General features: G+C 40.6%; 1 protein-coding gene across 1 annotated transcript in view; it reads left to right on the forward strand.

The window, feature by feature from the left end:
• The window catches only part of cfap46 (cilia and flagella associated protein 46), a gene marked incomplete at both ends in the record, with an annotated part of 92,295 nt that overhangs the window by 10,653 nt on the left and 55,805 nt on the right, over nt 1-25,837 (forward strand). The window contains 11 exons of the mRNA XM_080037262.1: nt 18,063-18,184; nt 19,593-19,724; nt 20,087-20,151; nt 21,061-21,229; nt 21,705-21,824; nt 22,655-22,749; nt 23,379-23,537; nt 23,717-23,816; nt 24,169-24,267; nt 24,734-24,924; nt 25,501-25,726. Coding sequence (XP_079893388.1) covers nt 18,063-18,184; nt 19,593-19,724; nt 20,087-20,151; nt 21,061-21,229; nt 21,705-21,824; nt 22,655-22,749; nt 23,379-23,537; nt 23,717-23,816; nt 24,169-24,267; nt 24,734-24,924; nt 25,501-25,726 — 1,478 coding nt within the window. The remainder of the gene's footprint in view (nt 1-18,062; nt 18,185-19,592; nt 19,725-20,086; nt 20,152-21,060; nt 21,230-21,704; nt 21,825-22,654; nt 22,750-23,378; nt 23,538-23,716; nt 23,817-24,168; nt 24,268-24,733; nt 24,925-25,500; nt 25,727-25,837) is intronic.

A 25,837-nucleotide genomic window follows, 5' to 3' on the forward strand; every position in this document is an offset into this window, starting at 1 on the left:
CAAATAACTAGGGTTTGGTGAAAGTTAGACTTCTAAAACATGTGGTTGGGAGAGAATAGACCCGTTTGAGATGTCGCCGTCTTGCTAAGACCTGCGCAATTATGACGCTCGGCTTGCTGAGCGCACAGCATATTTGCAGCATTTTTGTTGTGCGCTCAGCAAGACGCGCGTCATAGTTGCGCAGGTCTGAGCAAGACGGCTCCAAGTCGAACGAGGCTATTGACCTCAGATAAGTCTCACAGTGATAAGACTCCAGGAAATAGTCTGGCCTTACCTCTGCCATAACCCTTGGCTATGATTAATAGCAGCAAGTGGTAAGTGTTAAATACATAAAGTTTGTTTGTGCTTTCCAGTTTGAACAAGAAAAGCTAAAACTTTGAAATTAAATGCTGCCCGACTACAAGAGATGTTTCCAATTAAAACGACGACAGTGATTGAAATTGCGTTGTGCTTCTTTCCATTTGGTTCATTTGCGCGATGGATGACTGACAGAAAACAGAGTGTTGCAGCACTCATATGAAAACACCACTGAGAGAGATTCAAATGAGATTACATTGAAACTTTGTTCTTCAAATCAAATTAAAGTGGTACTGCAGTCGCGCTGTGCTGAAGTTGTTTTTTACACTGAAGGAGAGTGAATGAGAATCCATTTCCGGACACCCATGACTACTGTATATCTGATAGGATTTATCTGTTTTGATTTGTTGAATGGTTGAGCGAATAAGATGAAGGAAGCTATTGTTAGATGTAGATTGCATGGGTTTATTTCTACATGAACTGTGCCAGGAAAGCTTTATGGGAAAAGTGTATTTGTAAAGATGTCCTTATGCATGTCCTAGAAGGAAAGGTTTGAGGATAATCTTGCATTATAACTATCCAACACCAGCATATACTATATAAATCATCTACTTTTTAAAGGAGAATTGCAGCAACAGCCATTACTGAGAGGCATTGTGTATGAGTGTGAGGGAGAGAGAGAGAGAGGGAGGGAGAGCAACTATGTGCATGTAACAGGTTACAGCAGGGGCTGAGATTTTTGGGATGCGGTAGGTGGAGAGAGAGAGTGGGTGGGTGGATAAGGTGTATTGGATGGGAGCGAGAAATTCTAATTTGCTCAGACTTTGCAATGGCAAATATTTTGTGCTATTCTGTTTACAGAACAGCAGGCTGGTGGTGGCATATTTGCTGCTGTTTTTGCAGCATGCACCAGCGTACTTCGAATGTATAATGGGTCTTAATGCATAATGCTGAAATTGTTGCTACATGACATAAGCATTTTTGATCACCAACACACACATACTGTATATCCAGATATGTCATGGTTTGAGCAACTACAATTGGCTGCATTTTTTTGTCCAGCTGGAAGTTGAACCCGAATAAGGACATGCGTTTTTCCTTTTGTAGCTGAGAGCTGAATGCTGTGTCACGCACCATGTCCCACTGCGCCACGGATGACTCAAAGAACAGTAACAGTTCAAGAAAAAGAAGTATCCGTATGCCCTATGTGTTACGGCAGCTGTCGTGAAGTGCATGGTGGGGCAAGGGCATTTCAGTAGAGCCTTGTCCAAATATGGTTCATATTACGAATTGTTTCCATCAACTAGTTTCTACAGAATTACCAAAACATTTATAGAAGTGCATATGGATACCAGAGCCCTGCATATTAGAATATAAACAATAGTTGCTGTTTGAGCTGAAAGCAATGGTTGTAGCCTGCTGTGATTTGTAATGAGAGTTATATTGCTACCAAAATTGGGCTTTTCCAATTAGGAACCTGCAGGTACTCAATTATAGTTTTAGTGAACGGTACACTGTTGGAGTAATTGCACAATACAAAAGCTGCAGCCGTAGTACTAGAAATCCAATAGATTTGTTTGTCCCTACCTTATTATATTTTCACAGTTGGAATCTATTGTAACTAGGGCTGTCAAGCGATTAAAACAATTAATCTAATTAATTACAGGCTCTGTGATTAATTCATCTAAATTAATCGCATACTTTTATGACCCTTTTATACCTGTTTATAAACAGCTGTATAGCCAGCTACAGTTTGTTTCTCTCTCTTTCTCTCTCTCTCGCTCTCCGTCTCTCGTAACTTCTGTCTCCACAACAGACAGCGCTTCACTGCCACAGATGCCTATGCCGATTCATTCACCATTGGCGTACTCATAAGCAAAAATATTGACACACACACACACACACGGGGCGGGTGTCCGTTTACGCGGGAGACGAGACAGCTAGCAAACAAAATTGAGACACACGGAGGAAGATTGAGAAATACTTTTGAACCTACATTATTGCACCCACTAAATCAATAATGCACAGACACTGCGGAGAATAAAGTAAGATGTCTTCCTACCTTCATGCTTATTTGCCCGAAGCATCCCATAAACCGTCCATAGAGCCCTCGGCCCCGCCCTTTCCACTGCTTCTCTCTTTACTTTTCTCCCTTTCACCCGTGCGGGCCGTGTCTGCAAGCTACAGGTGCAGCTCGGTGCAGCTCGGTGCAGCTGCGCACCACTTTTGCACCGGGTCAAATGGCATTATAGAAGTGCGATTAATCTGCGTTAATTTTTTTAATCGCTTTAATTTTTCTGTGATTAATTAATCGAAATTAACGCGTTAATTTGACAGCCCTAATTGTAACTGAGTGATTTCAGACCTTCAAACATGTATTTCCTTTCAAACATTGCTAGACATTGGCAAAGGTATGATATTCATGAAACAATGTTTGTGATGACATTAATCAGGTGACATTAATTGAAAGAAGAGGTCCAAAGATTATCAAGAATTTACTCAAGTGTGGCATGAAGTAGTGTATTAGCATATCTGAGAAGTTCACGTTGTTCTGGAGAACACTCTTCACACAAAACATAAAATATGATGATATTTAATGTGTGACTGCTTTGAGATGAGGCTCACAGAGGTGTGGGCCTCGTCTGGTTGGGGTGATAAGTGGGAATGTCATTAGTCAGCTGATTGAGAAAGTAAAGACAATCTAAATACGAAGCATGATACTTGTCTTCTGAATTGATCTTTTGTCAAGCTTGTGATGTCTAAATACTGTACATGTTATGGATTATCTTCTGAAGAACAGTTTCATCCTGGATCAGATTCAAATTACCATCAGGCTTCAGCACAATCTACTCTATGAATGACAACTTCGCTATCTGTGCGGAAGAGTTCTTGCCGATACAGATGTGAATTAGCACATTAGTTCAGCTTTTAATAGTTGGTGAAATATTACATCTCTGACACTGTGCAAGGACATATTACCATTTCAATAACCGCCAGTAAATACTGAAGGAAATTTTGAAAAAAAAACATCCCTTAATCAAAAGAGAGAGAGAGAGAGAGAGAGAGAGAGAGAGAGAGAGAGAGAGAGAACACCTGTGATGGCAACTAGCACAGCATAACAACAAAAGTACACAGAGAAAGTGTAATAGGCCGTAGCCAGCAGTGTTTTCAGATTTATGTTTTTGCATCTGCTGTACGCAGCAGAGGGGCGGTCTGTTCACAGGGGGTGTCTACACCACCCTCACACAGCATCGCACACATCAAGCTGGGTTCTGAGCCCCTGGGATCTGTCGGGTTTGGACGCAATTTCACTCTCTGGAATGAAAAGGATCTAAGCTAATTCTCAAGAAGAAGAAGAACAAAAAAGCTGAATCCGTCTGAATTATTCCTGAGCAATGTTTTGCATGTTTTCAAGCTTTTTCTTTCTGTACAATCTCCTGGTTCAGCAGTGTTCTTCTACACTCCAAGTCTGCCTGTCTCTAAAGATGGAGCCAGCTATTCTGGAGAACGCTTGTTGACAATTTTTGTCAAAAGCAGTGAATATCTCCTCATGATATTCTCCACCACTCGTCAATACTGTGTGTGCCCTGAAATAAAATCCCAGTGTAAATACACAGCCTAGGCTCGGTGAACAGGCATGGGAACAATGGGTATGTTAACACACGGGGCCCACCGTAGCTAGAAACATGCCTGTTTACAGAGCCCAGGTCTGTGTAGTAACACTGGATTTGTTTTCAGCGCACAGACAGTACAACAAGCATTCTCCATAATAGCTGACTCCACCTTAAATCAGTACTAGTTTATGTTGCAAGTCTGTGTATGCTCTGACTACTACATTACATTTACTTAAAGGAGAAGTAAGTGATATGGTCCTTTTAGCTAACTTCCTGTCAGTGACGGCAGTAAGCAGTCCCCTCCCTCATCCCTACGTCACCACCACATGAACGAGCTGTCTTCGTCAGATAGTGCCACAATGAAGAGCAGAAAGTCATCTTTCACTGGCACAGAGACCCCCCTCTTTATAGAGCTCTGTCTCCTGATTGGATAAAAATGATCGGGAAACTCAAATGTAATCTGGCAATTACTGCAAAGCTGAATGACTGAGACCCGTGTTATGAACTGTGCATACTGTTTAAGTTATTACTGTATGAATATAGTGATTTAACACATATATTATCACAATAATACTTACTTCTCCTTTAATTGACTAGAAAAGCCTGAATAAAATAAACTGTTGGATGCTTGGGTCATGACTGGACCTCTATGGCACAGTGACAGGACCATGACAGCAAGCTTGGCCAGAGTAACCCTCAATCTAGAAACACTGCAGTAACTCAGTGACAGCATGACTTTCGGCCATAAAACTGGCGAGGGTCACTGGGTGTAGCAGGAAGTCGGCACTTCACTGGCAAGGTCAGTGTGCTGTAGAAAGAGAGAATGGGAAATATGCAAACAATCTGTTTGGTAGTAGGGCCATGCAGGGCTCGGAACACTGACTCCCTGCAGGCTCCTGGAAAGAGTCAATTGAGCGTCATAGTTAGGGAGGACAAGGACATGAGAGAGGGATGCAGTAATGGACAGAGTCACAGAGAGAGGGGGGGTAGCCAGCCTGCCTGCATGAGGTTTAACTCAATGTCTTCGCTCACAGGGGATGTATTTTCAGGAAGCATAACCGTCCATCTGTGCCCTTACATAAAGTACCTGCCCTCTAGTGGGATTGTGAATTGAGAGGGAAATGCCCTAATCTGTGGCTTTCAGTCTGGTGAAAGGAAAACCATGTGAACCGTAAAAAAGCCGGGACCATGCTAAAGGGCATGTGACGGCAGAGAGGTATCACACCTCCTCCCCCCCACCTACTCTGCTGTTCTCATCCTTGACTAGGCTTAACGGCCTCCACACACAACCTACCTCTACTGCGCGTCTACCTCGCGTCTGCGTCTGACTTTTTGTCACTGACCGTGTAATCAACCTAGAGCGGGCACACATCCAACCTGAGACGCACTGCTGATGCTGATGGTGCGTCGGAGGCATGTCTGCAGCGACGATCCCCTTGACCTCAGGAGGCTCGCCTATTTTTTTCTGAGAGCCGCGCGTCTCTCTCGGTTCTCTCTGCTTTAACTGATAGAGAAATACTCTGCTGAGAGCATAGATAGTAAATAATATGGATGTAGCATCCGGGCTGACCTCAGTTATTCACACGGCATCCAATAATCCTGGTATGTGCGCGTCGCCATCTTGTGAGATTTTTACCCCGCCTCACTCCTCTTGCCGAAAAGGGGAATCGACGTCACGTCGGGGGGAGGGAGATAGCTGACGTATACCTCCGAGGCAAAGTGAGGGACAACGGGCGGAGAGCTGTCACTCAAGAGATCGCGCCAATACATTTTAACCTCCAAAAGAATAAAAACTAGCGTGGGCCAAAAAAATTCACCCCCCTCAGTGTTGTCATGGAGATATGACCTAAACATACAGACTAAAATGGTTTTGTGGCCCAAGCTGAAAATAGGTTTAATAAGACTTTGAAAACTTTGAAAAAAATCTAACAAGTGAGTCAAAGAAAAACTGCTCGTCTTGGCGCCACCCCCAGTGGCACTTTCTGGTTACTACAGTTGTAGGTCACTTCCTTATTGGATGCCGGTAAAAATCGCTGAGGTTGGGGCTTGGCTGAGAGTCATATTGACTTCATACCGGCAGCTTTCGTTGTAGTTTCACCATTTCCTGGTGTTTTCAAAATAAAACTTCCAACTAGCGAAAATGTGACAAGAAAAATAAAAAAAAAAGGCGCACAGATTAATGTCCAGACTCAATATTAGACTCAATATAAATCATATCTGCATCATAATGACACGAAATAACTCCATTTTTAATGGGAATTATCTATGAAAGCTCTATGTAGAAAGATAGGGCTTTTAGAAGCAGCGCTGCAGCAACAGTCCGAGAGACGCAGCAGTAAGGTACGTACGTCTCTATTTACGCACGGAATTGGAGCATAAATGAGCCTTTAGGCGACGCGCTCCAGAGGTAGACGCAGGATGTGTGCAGAGGCCGTTAGTGGTGCCTTTACAGTGAATACAAAAGTACAACTGACTGTTCGGTGAGCATGAGGTACTCCAATCTTTTACTTAATAACACAGAGCAGCAATATTCTGTTACTAAAATCAAAATATATGCATTCATGAAGTTTTCTTCAGCAGAAACATCACAATATAGCCTACTTTGTATTCCAAAAAATTATTTAAAAAAAGCCTATGCTCCTGCCCCCCGCAGCCTTCTTAACGGATGGATGGATGGGATTATGGATGCATCAATGTGTTTGTTACTTTAATGTTGCAGCTTGTAGAGGTAAAAAATTACCAGGCACAGTAATACAAACTACTTTACATTCTGCTGGACAGTTTATAAAAATGCATAGTTTAATTGGTTGATTATACAGTAGTTTGTAGTATGTGACTAAAATGAGTAATGTTAACATTTAAATTTAGAGTTAAGAGTACAATATGTGTTATCTGACACGTATAAAGTAGAAGAACCAAAGCCTACTTGAGTAAAGGTAATGTTCTATAAACAGTTTGAATATGGGAATAGAGCACAAATATACTGTATACTTGTGACGTTAGGACTATATATGTATCTCTACAATGCAATTCAGGAACAATGCTCATCTGTTGGGTGCTGCTTTAGAATTGGGCTTTCTTTTGCCTCAATATTTTTAGTATTATATCATGTATGTCAACAATAAAGCTCTTTCATGGTTCTTCTTGTTTCAAAAGAAGTCAGCCGGAAGCATGACAAAGTCAGCAGCTTTAGCAACAAAAAAACAGCTAATAAGCTAAATACAGCTGGGGTGTTGGGTTGTGTCATCCCAATGTTCCCAAGGCACAATGCTCCAAGATTTATATGACACATTTAATTAATGTCTTATTCCAGTGGAACCCAAAGTAGAATACAGTGTTGTGGGTAAAATGCAGCTGTAAACACTGACATGATATGCATGATGTTCTGTACACTTTCATTCTATACCTATGGGTTGAGTTATGTTATGCAGGAGAAGGAATATCCACTGTCTTGAAATAGTATGCCTTTTTAGACGACCTCCTACGAGGTGTGCGAGGTTTTCTCCGACATATAATCCCAGTGAGCCCTGGGAACATTGACACGCTCCCCAGCTGATCAAATTTGCTAGCAACATTTTAAGTAGTTTCTGTACCTCTGCATGAAAGAAAAGAAAATACTTACAAAAGAAGTAATACATCTGCCACCCGCCAGTAGGCCTATACCTAGGCCTACATATTTGCCATGAGAGAGCAGGATTCTTGACAGGCTTAGCATCTCTATGGGTGGCTGGGTTTAGCAAATTGTCAATTTAGAAGACATTAGTTTGTTGGTTACTCTGGCACTGTGGCCTACATATAAGGGATCATCAGGTGGCTATTATACTGTACTTACATCTCCACTCTTTATTATGTCATGATTTCACGTGGTTTAGATGCACATTTTATCTATTTTACAGACAATTGCTATGCTTACTCATAAATAAATCCTGGAGTCAAATGCAGAAAACTAATACTCAGAACACAGGGAGATCAGTTGAGGTAAATCAAGCAGTTGATTTTTTTTTCGCTTGGTAGTGAAATGGAGCTCAAAAGGCTTAACTAGGGGCTTAACTCCAGGCTGTGCAGAGGTGATCAGCGACTAGTAGGCCTATAGGTGATCACTCGGGTATAGTCCAGGGAGGTAGTGTTCAAGAGTGAGGAGGAGAGCTGGACCCGTAAAACTCACTGAGACTTGGTCGTAACAGCTAAGTCCTTACAGCACAACATTATATTACAAAATATTTGTGTGTTTTTTTTCCCTTTTTTAAATTGTTTTTCATTTTGAACATCATTAGAACTTAGAACTTAGCTAGAACTTGAGACCTAATGTAGTACCAAAGTAAGTGACTGTACAATCTGGTGATGAGTGATGAGTGAACAATCATGAAGTGGTACTGGGCGCCCTTAGCTCAGTTGGTAGGGCATCCCCCCCGGGCCGGGCCCAGCAGCAGACCCGGGTTTGATTCCCGCCCGCGGTCATTCTCTGCATGTCACTCCCCTCTCTGACCCATTTCACCTTTGTCTCTCTGCACTATCAATAAGGCATACAAATGCCCCAAAAATATTTAAAAAAAAAGAATGAAGTGGGATGAACGGCATTGTGCATTTAAAGAAAATAACATAATAGAAAAAAACAATTGACTCGTTAATGCTTAAGCTTATAAAGGCTTACTTCCACATTCGTGTTATACAATTTAGAGTTTCTCTGTTTTAAATAATCCATGTACTGAGTGCCAGTCAGACGCCTTATTTTCATGTCCTGAGGTTAAAGCCAATCTGCTGGGCTGACAGCCAGGGACCAACTGAGGATAAACAGAGCACAAGGCTGTGAGAACAAAACACAATGCATCCAACAACAAAAAAAGCACAATTTCCTTGCAAATATACACTTTTAATTTATGACTGACACTAATTATTTTCTCTTAAATTTTCTTTTTTTGACGTATCCATTTTTAGTGACACTATTGTATTATAAAAAAAAATTCAAGCACCTGCTACATTTCTTATCATCAAAGAGAAAGGAAACAGAATGAGGAATGAGTGGGGAATGCAGAGGGAGGGAGCTGCTCCCTCAGAAGTTGCTTTCATAATGTGACCCCGGTTTGAACTTCTGTCATCTGCATAGCATGTCAACAACAATTCTCTGGCAAATACATGCAGTGTTAAGATGATCAGTCTGATACAGCTTAATGACCAATTGCATACTGACACATACAGTATGTATGCGTCTCTTTGTGAGTTACACAGTCTGTTTTAAGGCAAGGGAATTTGGGGAATAGAGAAGAGGGAGATACAATAGAAAAAATATCTAAAGGGAAGTTCTGGCTGGTTACCATGGTACCTGAGCTCTGCGATGTTGCATAAGTATCATATATCACTGAGGGTACTTTTGCTTTTGATCCAACTCTTCCAGACGCCGGCTGTTCCCCCCGTATCTTGGCAGGACCAGCACCTGTCTGGGGAAACACATCAGGCACCTGAGAAAGTGAGATACAGTACATTCTTACACAGCAACAGATACGCACATCGGAAAACTGATACAATTCCTAATTCATAACAGGGGGACGACATGCAGGTTGTCATGATCTCAGTAAAATCCCTTGAATGACAGGTGGTTCCTCCTGAAATATTCATACAATGTAGCCTATCATTGTCATGTCTTACTCAACGGATGGTGTACGATTGTATCACAGTCGATAAAGTCAAGTCAGATATCTACAGAAACTGGGTATGATATTTCCGTGACAATGTTTATTAATTTGTTTATTTATTAATGTATTTCCGCTTCAAAAACCAACTCTCCAGTAAACTGAAGAGAGAGACGATTGGAGTGATATAAAACCAAATGAAAAGGCTATAGAACTAACAGTATTTCACTGTTTAAACACACAACACGGACGTTGCCTTCTGGTCTGTCTCAGTTTACCCCTAAACTGGGGTAAAGTGAGACACAAGACAACTTTTTTTAAACAATCATATTTTCACTGCCCTTCGTCCTGAATAAATTCAGATAATTTCCATTGCTAGGAAAGATCCTTGACTGATAAATCATTTTAGCTCGCTAAGAGGCGAGCAAATATAAAAAGTTTCTCACTTTACCCCACTCTCCCCTACTGTATTTCCTGGGGTGTAATTCTCCTGGTGGCGTTGTCGGTTCTCCCGTAAATAATCCCCATGTTGGACCGACCTCGCTACACTTGCATGCATGTTACAGACAATTGTTTAACAGTCAGCAATGTTGGGAACCAGGTGCTTTTGATAGCCTTCAGTACATGGTTGTCTGTGTTGCCCTGTCATTGACTTGGCAAAACCTTGTTTTTTATTTGCTATATATTCTCACATTAGAGCTGGGAATTACAAAGTGCAACAACTGCAGTCCTCTGATTTTGATCAATGATAGTTCAGTTTAGCAGATCACATCAGGATCAAGTCCTATTCCCTAATTGATCCTTTCCACTTCCAACACTATCGCCTATACTCTCTCAACAGCAGGATTCAAACACCAAGCCCATCATCGGATCAATGTTGATCTTTCTCCAGCATCATGGAAACAATTGGCCGTAGCAAAGCACAACACTTGAGAAATAGTATAGAATCGTAATGAGGAAAGGCTATTTCTTTATGGACAGTAAATACACAAGCCACAGGATACTTGACTTGACTCAAGGTGCAGTTATGCCTATGAATGGTTTCTGCTCAGATCAAGCTGTACTGAAGCACTGTCAGGCGGCAAGCGAAGAGGGCTAGTGCAACCAGCGTGCACAGTCTTTTAGTGGTTTATTGATGGCTGTCAACGGGGAATCAGCATGTGGCTAATCGCTAGCAATATACCCTGTCTCTGTGCTGAGAGGATGGCTTATAGACGGAGGTGTTGGACCCTCTTTACCAAATCAATCAGCCAGGCTTATCCTTCCAGCAATTTAAACGTAAACGAGTCTAAAAGTGTATTGGAGCACGGGGCACTGCAGCGCTTAGAGTCTGTTATGATCTTTACACATTAGTGAAAAGTCTTGGCTATATTAAAAATGGAGATACTGCTTTGCTATTTATAAGATTGCTACCATTAGTCGGGCAAAAGTTAAAAATTAAAATGGATTTCTTTTGTTGCCACACTATCTTCAGAATGTTGATCCAATCTGTTTCACAATCCCAATTTCCATTCAAATCCATCACAGATTTGCACAAACAGTGCAGACATCAGATTCATTCTTTGCGGTCTACGAAGGGACCAAATTTGATCGCAATCCATCAAACAGGGAGCTGAAATAAATCCTATGTCACTCTGGTCCAGTTTACCAAACATGCTGCGAATCACGCCTCAGCTGTGGCTAAAAATACCTGTGGTAACTGAAAAATTAAATTTATCTCCTTTTGCACTTGCTTGTACAACTGATGAATCACTTCTCAATGGAAACATCCTCAACCCCCATCAGATAAATTAGGGCTTTTTAATCAGTCTGTTGAACAGTTGCAGTTTAATTGAACGATTAAACTGTATAGTGATAATTAAAGTGTTTTATGGAAGACCTTGCCAGAGATTTTCTTGTTTTAGAATTGCTATGAGATAATCACCCAATAAGATAACCAACAAGAACAGTACACTACTTTTGATTCTTGTGCAGTGTTTATAAGTAGCACAATAGACATCAGTAGTATTAGAATCTTCAAGTACTTCAACCAAAGTACTGATAATGAATGAGAATTCAGCTTACCTATGTTAAATGTACTTTTGAAATACAACACACAGCATGTAAAAAAATATATGCGAAGCTAATACAGCTTGAGAGTTAGACTTTGCTTCTGCATGTTCAAATTGATATTACTGACTGATCTCAATGGGTTTTTAACCGGACCAGCAAATACATGCTGTGACAGATTGGGCACCATGTCAGTTATTGCTCAGTATGCATCCGGGGTGCCGTCCAATCCAATCCCCTCACTGGTGATGCAAACAAATCAGCAGCATCCGTCATCTCCAATGAAAGCGTGAGTCAATACCCTCATCAGTTGTCCGAACACATGCTTGTGTAGATAAGGAACTGACTGTCTGACGCTCCAACTCTGACAAGCCAGATTACATTAAAATGTTGAGTAGTGTAAGCTTGCAGATTGGGAACCAATTCATCCTCAAAGTCTGTCTGCCGATGGTGCATAAAGTAGGACACAGGAGGACTACAGGGCACATTGACGGCTGGGTACATACGTATTTAGGGAAATGCAACATTTATCCCCCCGGTTGGTTACAAAATCCAATAACAAAAATCTTTAGGGAATCAAATGTCCAAGCAAAGCACCTGTAAATGATGAATGGTTCATGACGACTCAGCAGTGCTTAAAGAGGTGGGATTCTGCCGCAAAATTGCTACCGGTGTAACAGACGCATGCAAATGATCAACATGCAAGATTCACCTCACTAAATTACCCCTATATATAATAGATAAACCTAATTTCCAAGGCGAAATAAGCATTACTCATTTTATGAATGAAAAGAGACATCACAAAATTGTTTGGCACATTTTTGTTTGGACAGTCAATTGATATATTGCCTAAAAGGATTTAAAATGGGCACTTGGAAAGGGCTAAGAATTTTGCCGGAGGCTCATTATCCAATCAATGACTGCTGTTGCTGTAAGCCTCTATATTAAAGGGCTTGAGTTCATGAAAGGCTAATTATACCCAACATAACATGGACTTGCTGAGCAAATGCACAGTGGATTCTGGATGTCTACTTTTGTCTTAAACACCTAAGGATGTTTACAATTCTATGGTGATTGACTTGAATCTGTAGGTTGAGCAGCGGAGTAGTTGCAGACAACTACCTGGTGCAGAAAAACACTTGTAGTGCATGAGTGTATAGTAGTGTGTAGGCTGGTTTATGTTTCTAGTAGTGGTGGGCCGATAACGGCGTTAACGTGCTGCGTTAACGCCAGACTCTTATCGGCGATAAAAAAAAATATCGCCGTTAATCTCTTGTTCCTCTTATTTTAGCGCGGATATATACCTGGCCGAATTGCACTGTAGTGCACGAGTCAGAACGAGTCCGACTTCACACCTGTGTAGCCTACCACATTAAACGTAACGTGCTGACATGGATGCAGCTAGGAAGCCGCCGGGTTTGCTTCAGGGAAAATGTATTTTTAAGAAGCTTCCCAATGGAAACCTCGACAAGACCAAGGTTGTTTGCACCTTGTGCAATGCGGAATTGGTTTACTGTAGGAGTTCTAACAGTCTGTGCTCTCGGAAGCGGCCGGGGCATGCGTGTGTGCAATGGGAGAGCTTTGTGTGGAGAGAAAAAAAAGAGGCAAGGGAAATCGCCAAAGCCAATGCATAGCCTCGACTCATTAAAGGTTGAAAATCACTGAATTACACAACATGTAGGCTAGCCTATGGCTTAAGGCTATGGAAATCATTATGGAAACAATATTTTTTTTTATCAGTGATAGCTCAGCTGATCTCGTTGCTATAGAGACCACGTCTGTCCGCTTTGTTTGACAACTGACAGAGCTGCCAAGTCTCACCCTTTTGGCCGTGAGACACACTCATATCAACCAGCTCACACTCTCACACGCTAGCCTACAACTCAAATTTCTCACGCAGAGAAGTTAATCCCCAAAATAACGATTGTTTTGCGGGACTTTTATTTTGACAGTCTTATATTGAAAAGCTAACGGACATGAGTTCCGTGACATCCTCTTTCTGCACGCGCGTTAACTTGATGCATTAGGTGTGCACCTGCACAGGAGATGAGCCCCTGGTCTGATGCGCCACCTGGCTTGAGAAACACGTTCTCAAAGACTTACTTTGAGTCATTATTTAGGGAGCACACACATATTATGAATGAATTCAAATGAGCCATTTTAATCTAGATTAATCTAGATTAATTCCAAAATTAATCTAGATTAAAAAAATTAATCTATGCCCACCTCTAGTTTCTAGCCATGCTAGCAAAATTACTTTAGACTGTTGATCTGTCGTTGTATGGCAGTCAGCCTGCCACTAGTCTGATCCCATGAAACTTTTAGCTTCCGGATGTGGTATTATTGAATAATGCTGTAAGGAATGCCTTTATTTTGTAGCAACATGATGACGTCTGTACCGGGGGCGGGGTTAGCTGGAGTCCCGTGCATGCGCACACTAAGTTACGGTTACGGCTGGAGAAGAAGCTTAATAAAGACACACTCCGACTACGTTGTTGTACGAGCCTTATTATAAGAATAACACGACACCGGAGAACGGATTTGATACTGGATGAATTGCCATGGAATTTCATACGTTCTTGCATGGTCCCAGTGAATTTGATGGTTCCCTTACATTTACTCTGGTGCCACTGGGATGTTTACTTCTGTTGTTTTTAGTGTTGGGCTATACTCTGAAATACCTGACCACATAGGCTACCTGTTAAAATGAATGGCATTCCCATGCTGGCATGCTAACACACAATCTTAAATGGTGGACATGATTAACATTGAACCTGCTATACAATTGACATATTAGCATTGTTATTGTGAGTGTGTCATGCTTACAGCTTACCTGTGTTAGTACCTGTGTCAGTACAGTCTGACAGAGCAACTAGCATGGCAGTAGACTCTTTATGTCTGCTCCAAATTTCTCAGGGATTTCTTGTTATGTGGTAGAGCCATGACAGACTCTTTGAGAGTTATTTTAATCATTTTAATGAGCCACACAATAAAAACAACAAACTTTACAAACTTTTCTTCTCATGCAAATGTGTGTCAAAACGTAATGGAAGGCTTTTGAGAAGTATTGCTCAGTATTGCAGTACAATCTGCTTTCAAAAACTGACAAATGATTTCACAAACATGAAACTCTACTCATAACGTGAAGATAAAATGCCAAAGGAAGACATTTTGTCCCTATATATGTACAGTATCTAAAATGTAAAGTGTAGTGGGAATTGCATTTACAGTGACAACCAACCTGTTATTTTTTGTTTGTGGGCTTCACATGTCTAACATTCTCAGTTATTGTTAACAATTTGAGGGTTGATCAATCATTTATTTGATACTGCTTATTAAACATCTTAATGATATGATTAGTAGTATTGTGGGGATTTTCAGAGAGGTTGAAAGTTGTCCCATCTGAGGCCAGCTATTGAGAAAGACAAACAAATACATTTATTGAAGATTTTATATCTGAATGTATCCTTTCAAAAATACACCCACTCTCAAAGGCCCTATATTTAGATAAATGCAGTGCACTAAATCATAATTTTAAACTGACTCATCTTGTTTTATCTGAATGCATGTTTACAATGAGCACCCTTTTGCATCTATTCATCCGTTGAAAATGCTGGGGTGATTACTGTAATTTCACTGCTGGTGGGGCACTGTGTATCTTTGTTCTCCACCTTGGACAGCATCAGTGCTGCTGACAAGATTGTGACATGTGGTGTGGTCATATCCTCATTAAATGTGGTAAGCGTCTGTGCACTTGTACAGAGATAAATCACAGACACAGCTCATGTATTATCACTTAAATGGCATTTCAATTTATTTTCCTACAAGAGACCATGACCCAGACATGCTGTATTTCTGCAAAATGGTTTATGATGGTGTATACCCACAAGCTGAATGGAACCAAAATATGCTATTGAGCCCTAACTGGAGCTTAGCAATTATTAATTGGATGAACTTCAACTCACTCTTAAATAAAATTCTGAAAAGAGTCCAATCATTGTGTGTGTGTGTGTGTGTGTGTGTGTGTGTGTGTGTGTGTGTGTGTGTGTGTGTGTGTGTGTGTGTGTGTGTGTGTGTGTGTGTGTGTTCGTGTGTGTGTGCGCACACGCACATATTGACATGGCCCTGGTTGTTCTTCCTGGTACACTTGCAAAACAAAAACTGATTTTGCTAAAGATTTCCATTGTTGACAATGTTGGTGACTTGGTCCTGGACTGGAGCCTATATTTTCATCTAAATGCATGTTCAATTAACACGTCTAGAGTTATTTGAGATTATAACAATATAATACCTTGTAGGCTATACATTAGTTTATATATAAAAGCTCGAAAATAAATCTGCAGAGATTATAACGAGCTAGTCAGCAGGACAGGTGTATACCTAATGTAACGAATAATAGCTTGATGGATCACATTTAGCATTTAAAGAGCCTATTCCATCATCATATAGCACCATCTGTGTTGTCCAGATTGCAAGGCTAGTTGCTTTGTGAAAGCCAGGCACACCTTCCTCCGCTGTGAGCTAATTATAAAACTAACATCAAACAAAGTACTTATTGTGTACCTTAATTTTAAGACAATGGAGTGTGCATGATGGACAAGTTGTTTGGACAAGCACTTAGGGGGACATAAGAAAATGTATATGTTGTCAGGGTTTGTTTTAAACCCAGGCACTGAACAAATACTATAAAGCAGATGGAGTTAGGCCATTTTAATTAAATATTTAGTGGGCAGAGATGTTTGGGCAGAGGAGGTGCCTGGAAGCAGCTGAGGGACAACAAGAATTGGAGAATGGCACGGTCGGAGCAGGGAAGAGTTGATTGGATAGCCTTGCAGGCAGGCAAGACACCTTGACAAGCATTAATGCAGGCACAGGGACACTAGAAACACTTCACTGAAATATTCAACAAGAAACGCCTTGAAAGCCTGAGAGTATGGCGACAAAAACAAACATCGGACAATTATTGGAAGGGAATCCGGGGAAAGAGGAAATAGGAAGACGGGCCGACAGAGGTAAACACAAGGAAAAGTCAGGGACACAGCTGTGGTCGTGACACATGGTTGAATCACCGATAATTGGAATTGCAAGTTTTTTTGTGTAAATATATTTGTAGTAGAGTACACATGGCCCAATCACTTTTAAAGGCCCAGCCACAGGGATTAACCTCTCTGTGATAGGTAGCCTACAGAGAATAGGTGTTTCTCTATGCAACTCAACAGTGAGCCTTCAGAAAAACTCACATCAACTCACATTTAGCATGTAAAGCGCCGGTGATGCTCTGACAGATGTGACATTTTCAACAAAAGTAGGCCTAAATAAGAGGCACTAAATGTGAAGTAGGTCAATTGACAGAGAAAGAATGTCTTTTATAAAATAATTAAATTTACATTTAAAGACATTCCGAAGGCTGAATATTATCTTTGTGTGTGGCCTATATTTAGACAGATCTCACAAGGAAAGGCAACACATTTGCTTGAAGGCCTTCAAGGATGTAGGCTATCTACTCTGCTGGGAACCCCAAGTCCATTAGGCCTATAGGCTACTGAGAGAAACTGAAGTTAGCCTTGCCTCACTTCTCTGTAACATAAATAGCGGTAGGCTATGTGGTTTGACCAAGTTATAGGCTATTGCACACTGAGTGGCCTAATTTAACAAGCACAAAGAGGTGCTTTTTGAAGGATATTTGTGAGTTGTGTGTGTGTGTGTGTGTGTGTGTGTGTGTGTGTGTGTGTGTGTGTGTGTGTCTGTAAGAGACAGGGAGAGATGTCATTTTTTTTTTTAGGCTACCTTTAATCTATTCATGCAGCCTTATTCTTTATATTTTTTTCTGATGGAAATGTAGCCATGTGAAAATGTTGCTGTAACATTAAATACATAAATAGGCTATATCGATTTTATGATCTGCCAAAGCAAAGATAAAGGAAAAGCAGTGTCAACCTCTTTGGTCCCTTCTCGTTTACCGTAGTTCAAGCCCCTGTCTCTGGTTGCCTAGCGACGCTCCCTAACTACACACACCATGGACATATAAAGACACACACGGATGGTGGGATAGTTCAGGTCCAGTATCTGTTTGAGTTAACTAGCGATTTGTTCATTCAATCAACTAATGGGTGGCATATTTGCATTGACGCAGAATTTGACGGACGGGCGTATTGCTTTTCGAACGGTTCCTCAATGTTGCGTTCTTGTTACTCACTAGTTCCACACCCCTGTACGTTTCAATAAGTTACGGCTGACATTAGCGTTGTAATTAGCTTTATGCTCGCTAGCTAACGATAGCTAACACATACACAACTCATTAGCTACTAAGTTACTAGAAACCTTTCGCCTGACATGGACCTTGAAATTCGTCAGTATCTAACCAAGGCTAAGGAGAAACAAGGTTTGCAATGTACCAATTCATTAGCAATTGCAGCAATTTGAGATAATGTACCTACCGTCCTTTGCTGTATATAATGTCGTGTCATGTACGCAGACCCTGGAGCTCTTCAGTCAGCCTACCAATTAATTAAGGACATGAGAGCAGCTGTGGCCACTGGACGAACTCAACGCATTGCCCCGGAGTTGAACGTCATTTGCGCGGAAGCAGCTCTGCAGGTGGGAGTGGGACAGGGGTGATTCACTGTCTATCTATCTATCTATCTATCTATCTATCTATCTATCTATCTATCTATCTATCTATCTATCTATCTATCTATCTATCTATCTATCTATCTATCTATCTATCTATCTATCTATCTATCTATCTATCTATCTATCTAGCCTATTCAGTTCAATTCAAATGGGCTTTATTGGCATGGAAAAACAGAAGTCAAGTATAGCAAAAATAAAAAAATAAACTATGTGTGTTCAAAAATATATTAAACGCTCTATGTATTTATGAGCACAGCATCTCTCGGGGTACCATATAACGACAGGGGGACTGAATTTAATACAACACCAGGACTGTATTTTTATGAGCCAGTGAGTTCCTAGGACCTAATGTGTAATACTAATTATTAAACCCCCTGAATTAGTGTTCAGTAAAGTCACAGTAGTAGACCAGGAAGAGCACATAGTCCACAGCATGCAGCTTTATGTAGCCATGTTCATACAGACTCATCATGTGTAGGCCTATTTACGGCTGTCTACTGTCAGCTTCAAATCTGTCTAAAAGATTGATGTTATAAAACATGAATGTGCCAGCAACCTGACATTCCAAGTACTGTTGGGAGTGCTTTCATGTTGTGAGGAGTCCATGACTGCTGAGATGTCACATAATATAAGACATGATGTGTGAAGGAGCCACAAAGAATGCAAAAGTGTCATTGTAAAGAATGTGCAGTGCATTTATAGTCAATTTGTTTCTGTGTTGATATGGAAGCATCTTCTTCTGTGGAAGTTCCTGAATTATTACTGAAGTTATTGGCATGTAGATATTTATGAGGTTTGACTATAACGCACGGCCCACATAGTTGATTGATCCACAACCAATAGTCTGTTAGAGTCAGTACAGCTACTGATACAGAAAATCATGATGTAAACCTCTGCAAAGTCTTATCACAGATTTCATTATGCCACTGTTTCCGTACAGTAACTTCAGTTAGATAAATATTAACTATTCTCCCAGCAGGGGACCGTAATGCATATTCGCTAATGTAGACTGAATTGTCCTCGGGCAAGGGAAACATATTTGAATAATGAAACTCAGTGATAATCTATAATGTGATTTGTTCCCTCCTCTCCCTATCAAGCAGCACGTTTTCAGAGTTAAAAAAATGCAGCTTGCCTTGAAGTCTCACTCAGGCTAAAGTGAATACCCAAGTAGTCCTCATCCTCAGCCCATTTATGTCACAATATTCTTCACTTTTATAGAGAAGCAAGAATATTTTATGTTGTACATTAATCCATTTTTGAATAGTTTCAATCATGCATCAAACGTAGGAAAATGCTGGTGACACAATATAACTTGGTATAAGGTGAACATGTGTATTATTTACTTTGCCTTTGTGCGCTGTGTTTTCAGCTGGGTTGTTTGGAGATCAGCACAGCCTGTCTAAAGATGTACTTTGAAGGGAATCCGCCGGCAAGTAGATTTTTGTGTCGAGCCTACCTCTGCCAGGGCCAGCTCAAGTCTCCGCCGGCCACTGGGAGTGTGGTGAGGACAGAAAATTGGACACACACACACTCACACACACACACATCTCCTCTGGGGGGATGTGTATGTTACTGTATTTGTGTCAATGTGATAAAAGCACACAGTTACTGTAGACATTTACTGTACTTATTTTACACCAGAAATGTACCAGATGTCCTAACATAAAAAAAGTGCTATTTTTTGCAAGATGATTCTCCATACCATAGGACCCTTTGTCTGTTCACAGTTAAGTGCAGTTTGAAGGTTTACCTAGTGTTTTATCAAATTGCCCTCTTTATTGAATAGCTGGTGTGTCTAATCTTTGTTTGATTGTCTGATGTGACAAGTTCTCACTTCCTCTCTTACATCATTTCCTATTTTAGGAAGACTTTGAAGAGGCGGTGCTGTATTTTCTTAAAGCAATTGAAATATCAAAATCTGAACCAAGGTATGTACAGTAACCTCTCAGAAGTGCGCTCGGCTTTGTTCTAAATGTCAAGAAAGTTGAGCATTTTTCCCACGAACAGTTTGTAATCTCTGATATTATTAGGCAAATGCTTCTATAGTGCCAAAGATCACCTGAACAAATACTTAATACAAGTGAAATATTCACAACAGGCAGTGTTTTAGCTATGATATGGTTATGAGGGTTCAGCTTGATGCAGATAAATATGAGAGAGACATAAAAGTCTGATTTGCAAAGAACATTGCTGAAATAAAACTTGACTTTCATGCTTTACCCTGACTCCTTTTTGAGAAGTGTATGATATTTTTTTAAGTTCAACAGCAAACTGAATGTATCGTTCGTTATCTGTTAGCAGGGTAAAGAGGATGATACATATATGTTATAATGGATATTATGAAAGTGTTTCCCCTTGTTCCATGCTCTGAAAGATGTGTTTGAAAATAGCGACTTAGCCTATGCAACAAATCTGCTCTGAATCTCGTTGCTAATGAACTTATTAACTGTCAATAAAGCGGCTGAATGAGATTTCCAAATGAGCACCAAAGGGAATACATATCTCATACATACTGCCCAGACTAATGTACAACATAATCTCTGGTGAATAAATTAGCAGCACTCAAACTGTTCACAATATTTCTTCTAAAACTGTTCCTTGAATTTATCATTTTCACCCCTTATTTCACACAGAGCGGCTTATACAGGGGGCTCTCCTGAGGCCCATTGGAGGATGGTTAATCCATACATATTTAAAATTCACAAGACTTTTCCATACAGAGTTCCACTTGGTTTGAATTAAGTTGTATTCAGAGATGAAATGGCCGGCATGTTCATCAAATAAATTATTCATTATTCTCTATTTACTCATTTTGCATGTTTTTTTTTCTCTTTCAGATACCACTTCATAGTGTTCAATGCCTCAGTGCTTTACTTCCAGACAGTGCGTCCTCTCTTGCAGCCAGGGCGGTGCCACCACCTGGTCTCCTCCATTAGGAAGGTGGTCCAAGGTCTGGAGGAGGTGGCAGACCAGGACCACAGCTGGAGGGCTGAACTCATGATGCAAGTGATGCTCTCTTACTTCTCTTTCATGAATACATCCTGTCATGATTCTATCCAGTGTATTGCTGGATTTATGGAGATGATGTACATAGCTAATTAACCAGCAGCTCAGTGGTGACCTCAATGATCTGGCTCCCTAGTTAATTGCTTGCTCTATTCTCCTATATGGAGTGTTCTAATGTAAGCTGTTGAATCATGATCTCCGATGACCCCCTCTTGGTTCACACAATATAATGCTCCATTCATGTTCAGTGTAATGCCAGTGATACAGCTAGACGGTATATCTGACAGTATCATACAGTAGCTAAGAATCATCCATATAAGATGCTATGCAATTTTCCAGCACAACAGTGTCAATAAGAACATATATTATATTGAATTGTAATCAATTGCATATGATGCAAATTAGGCCGATGACAGTCATTAAATGAGGACAAGAACTGGTCTCATTTGTATTATTTTGCTCTCCGTTCAGGCACCTGATCAAATGTCTTGTGGACTCTGGGAAAATGGAGGATGCTACAAGTTTTGCCAAAGTTACAGAGGAATTCATCAAGTCACATACTCCACATCTTTATCCACAAATCTTTACATTACTGGTAAACAGCATGTATCTTTTACTCTCTGAAATTGTAAAGATTTAAGAATCTGTTTTATTTTATTTAACATAGGGGAGAACGGGGTAATCTGAGCCACTTTTTACATTTGCTCCCCTCTAAGGAAGCTAAAATGATTTATCACTTAAAGAGGCCCTATCATGCTTTTTCAACTTTTATGACCTATAAACGTTGTTATAATGATATATAGTCATATAATAAAGTGTCAAGTAATGACTTACATGCATTTAGACGTATTCCCTGCTGACCGTCTGGGGTGGTTGTGCAGAGTGCTAAACACTAGGGCAGCCGGTCGCGATTCACTTGTTAAAATTTCCGGGATTTATTACGTATAATATCCGGATTTTTCCATGTATGGTATTGCTGCAACGTGCTCAGGCACGCTCCGGCCATGCCCCCACCTGCCTGCTCAAATCTGCCCACGCGCCGCTGAAAGTGTTCCGGAAGGTAACCAATCACAACGGAGTGGGGTTGGCAGGAGGGGGGTGAGGGGGCGGAGAAGCACAAAGCCGAGTGTGGACAGAGAATGCTGAAATCGCTGAGATGAGAGGAAGAGCTTCCCGAAAATCTACATAGTTTTTTGTGATTCTTGTCAGGTTGCTCTATAGGAGTCATTAATGAGAAATTAAGACCAGTAAAGTAGTATAATAGGAGATATTTAAATAAGAACATTTACTAACCAGCACACTGGCTATCTGTGGACCACTTTTCATGCAATTGAGTTTCATTTTGAAATTCTGTTGAGTGTTTAGTGAAACATTTTTGGGATGATAAATAACGAGTAATGTCTGTCTTTACTCTTCCCTTCTTAGGCACAACACAAGCTGACAGACGGTGATGTCCTAATGGAAATGAGCAGGCAGTGTGCTACCTTAGCAGTCATTTACAAAATACAGGAATTTAAAAAGTAAGGATAGTGTCTGGCTTTTATTTAAGTAGAGGTGTTTCTCTGCAAAAATGATTTGCCTTTCAGCAAGCATTGTTTCTGTGCGGTCCATTAAAATCTATCTGCAGAAAAGTAAAACAATGTGTACTGTAGCCGTCCAAGAAAATAATCGTTTGGTCTGCTTCAGTGATGTTTGCTACAGAACTTCCAGATGTGTTTTTGGTCCTGAAGCTGTTATACATTCGACTTACTTGGAAGCAAACATTCAACCTGATCCACTGGCTCTCAGCTTAGCCTATGGCATCCCAGAGTGAGCAAGTTTATCTTGCTCTGTGCCTACATTCATAGTATTGTACCATGGCTTCTGGTGTGGTATAGCACATACAGTCCCCACCCCCACCTCCTTTCTCCAGGCATGTACTCAACATGTCAGACCTCCTTATGGCTCCTCAGCTCAGCTGTAAACGTCGACAGCATGACTCAATCTGACTCAGCATCATATAGGTTATTTTGCCTAAGGTTCATGCAATGTTTGGTGTGAGTATATACAAAGGCGGATGAAAATAAAGATGCATGTATTCTCTTATATGCATAAGTCTATCCTTATAAATGTACCGGTACACATAATACATTTTTTATTTTTTTTTAAGCACGTTGGAAGAAAAAAATGAGAATGAGCCGACAAAAGATGAGCTTGAGCAGATTTTCCATCTTGTGGTGGATTGCACCAATGCATCTGCTGAGCCTGTGGACACTGTGGGCTCTATGGGCCCTCTTCAGAACCCAACACCCATCCAACCAGCTGACAGGTCTGTGACCGAGAGTTTCCTAAACAAATCTCCTTACCTTTGTTGTTACCTTTGTTCTCCCTAAACCTCCAGCTACCATAAAACCACATTACTGTATATCCCCAGAGCAATATGTGGCTCAGATTACTGTTCTGAAGTGTTGTAAATTGTATAAATTATGTTTTATCTGGGATTTGCAGATTTGCCTTCCTCATGGAGTTGGCTCTGCTGGCTTTACAAGTAAAGCATCAGAAAGTGGCTGCTGACTGTTTGAAGGAGCTGAAGTTGGCACAAGAGGCTGTGAGTGTCGATATTCTATTTAAACCCGACAGTAGCAAAGTTACAGCTGTAAACATGCAGATTTATACCTGGAATTTGACATCCCCTATTTAGTAGACACTTGACAACAGAATCAATTAATTAACCCGATCTCATGCCCTGAAGAGGTTGCTGCACTTGTTATTACTTTCAGCAATGGAGAATGGGTTTTTCTAAAAAGGTGTCTCCTTCTTGCTCATACATACTTTGTAAATTCAGTGGAATTGTTACATAGTAAGCAGCATTGCATGTGCAATAATTTAGAGAGATGATCCTCTCTTCCTAGGCACCTGAACCATGATTCTTAAAATCTTATGTATATTTGTCTTTTTAGAGTGCGGGCCAACGATTAATAATGGAATGTATCAACTGTGAAATCAACATCCTGAAGAGAGAAGTGAAGAAGAATGACTACTCCAAAGCCAGTGTGGAGGTACTTGATCATCGTCCTGAATTGTCAGCCATGTGTTTCTGTCCTAATGTCATAATGCAGCCAGTGGACCTATTGGCAGAGGCTTTATTAACTGTTGAATAATATTTTCTGCAATATTATTATGTGTTTGAAAACAGTTAGATAAGAAATCCCCCATCCATTGAAAAGGTGCCCCTGCCTGCTGACCGCTAACCCATCAAAAAGCGCTTCATTAGTTAGAGTTTTAAGTGGAAATTTTTAATTATGGTAAAATCGCCCCCAATATATTTGCCTCTCTGACAAGGAATAAAATCTTCAGGGAAGTAGGATCATGTAATCTCATTTTGCACCATATAATCCTTCGGTGTGAAAGAAGTCATGTTTAATAATTGGCAGTACATATTCAATCCAAGATAGCCAAGTGATAGAACTGCTGTGCTGTGATTGCTTCAGGAGAGATACTCAACAAGTAGTTGTTATCCCACAGGCCCGGCTGAAGGAGATTGGCAAGCTGGATCAGTGGCTGCAGACTGCGGAGATGAAGGGCGACCCTGAGGCCCTGCATGCGCTGTGTGCTACCCAGTGGAGCTTCTGCCTGCCCCTGCTGCAGCACAACCTCAGGAAATGTATCAAGACACCTCTGCTCAGGGTGGCCCAAGTACTGGAAGACATGCCAAGGTTTGCAGCTTCTACAAATTCATTATGATGCATGGTTATTTATGTGTCCCTTGGGGCTTTTTAGTTTGTTTTTATTGCTGTGTGTGGATGTTTTTGTCCGTGCACTGTAGCTTAGTTTACAAAGTTAGTTTTTGCACTTATTCAACATTTGAATCCAAAAGGAGCAGAATATTTAAAAATTGGTATAAGCAATGGTATCATTGGCCTGATATACTATTGCTCAAATTTTGTTTTAATGTATATTTTTTTTAAATGGTGTCTTGGTTTTAGTGCCTATGCATTCTAATCAACAGTATCCATCAAAAGCATTTCTTAGTGTCTTTTCTTTTCTACATATCCAATAAAATTATATTATTATTATGATTATTATTATTATGATGTATTGTATAAAAAAACAAAAGAAAAACATATTTATTTTGTCGGGCCTATTTAACTGAGACATTTTGTTACAATTACTGCAGATGACATAAGTATATGTCACTAGTATCTCCCAATTCTTCTGCATTTTGCTATCAGACATACAGTTTTTGTTATGTTTTTTTTCATGCTGGAAGTGTTTGTGTGTTATTTTCACAGCATGTTGCTGGAAATGCGCTGTCAAGTTCACTCAGAGCTGGCAGTGATTGAAGAAGAGGAGGGGCGCCTTGAGGCTTCTCTGACTCACCTCCAGAAAGCCATGCTGCTGGATAACGGCACACAGTTAGAACGCCTGTCGTCAGCTGTCCACCTCCTGCAGCTCAGAGGGACCCTCTACCAAACGCCCTCCTGCGCAGAGGATAAAGCTGCTATGCTTATGCAGCAGGTGAACAGCCTATCCGTGTCAAGACAGTCTAAAATGACAAATGTAGCAGTTCTTTAAAGCTGAACACGACAGATTATTAAGAAAAACATACTTACATGGTTTATCAACAGC

The sequence above is a fragment of the Ammodytes marinus genome (genome assembly GCF_949987685.1).
Source record: "Ammodytes marinus genome assembly, chromosome: 11".
NCBI classification, from domain to species: Eukaryota; Metazoa; Chordata; class Actinopteri; order Uranoscopiformes; family Ammodytidae; genus Ammodytes; species Ammodytes marinus.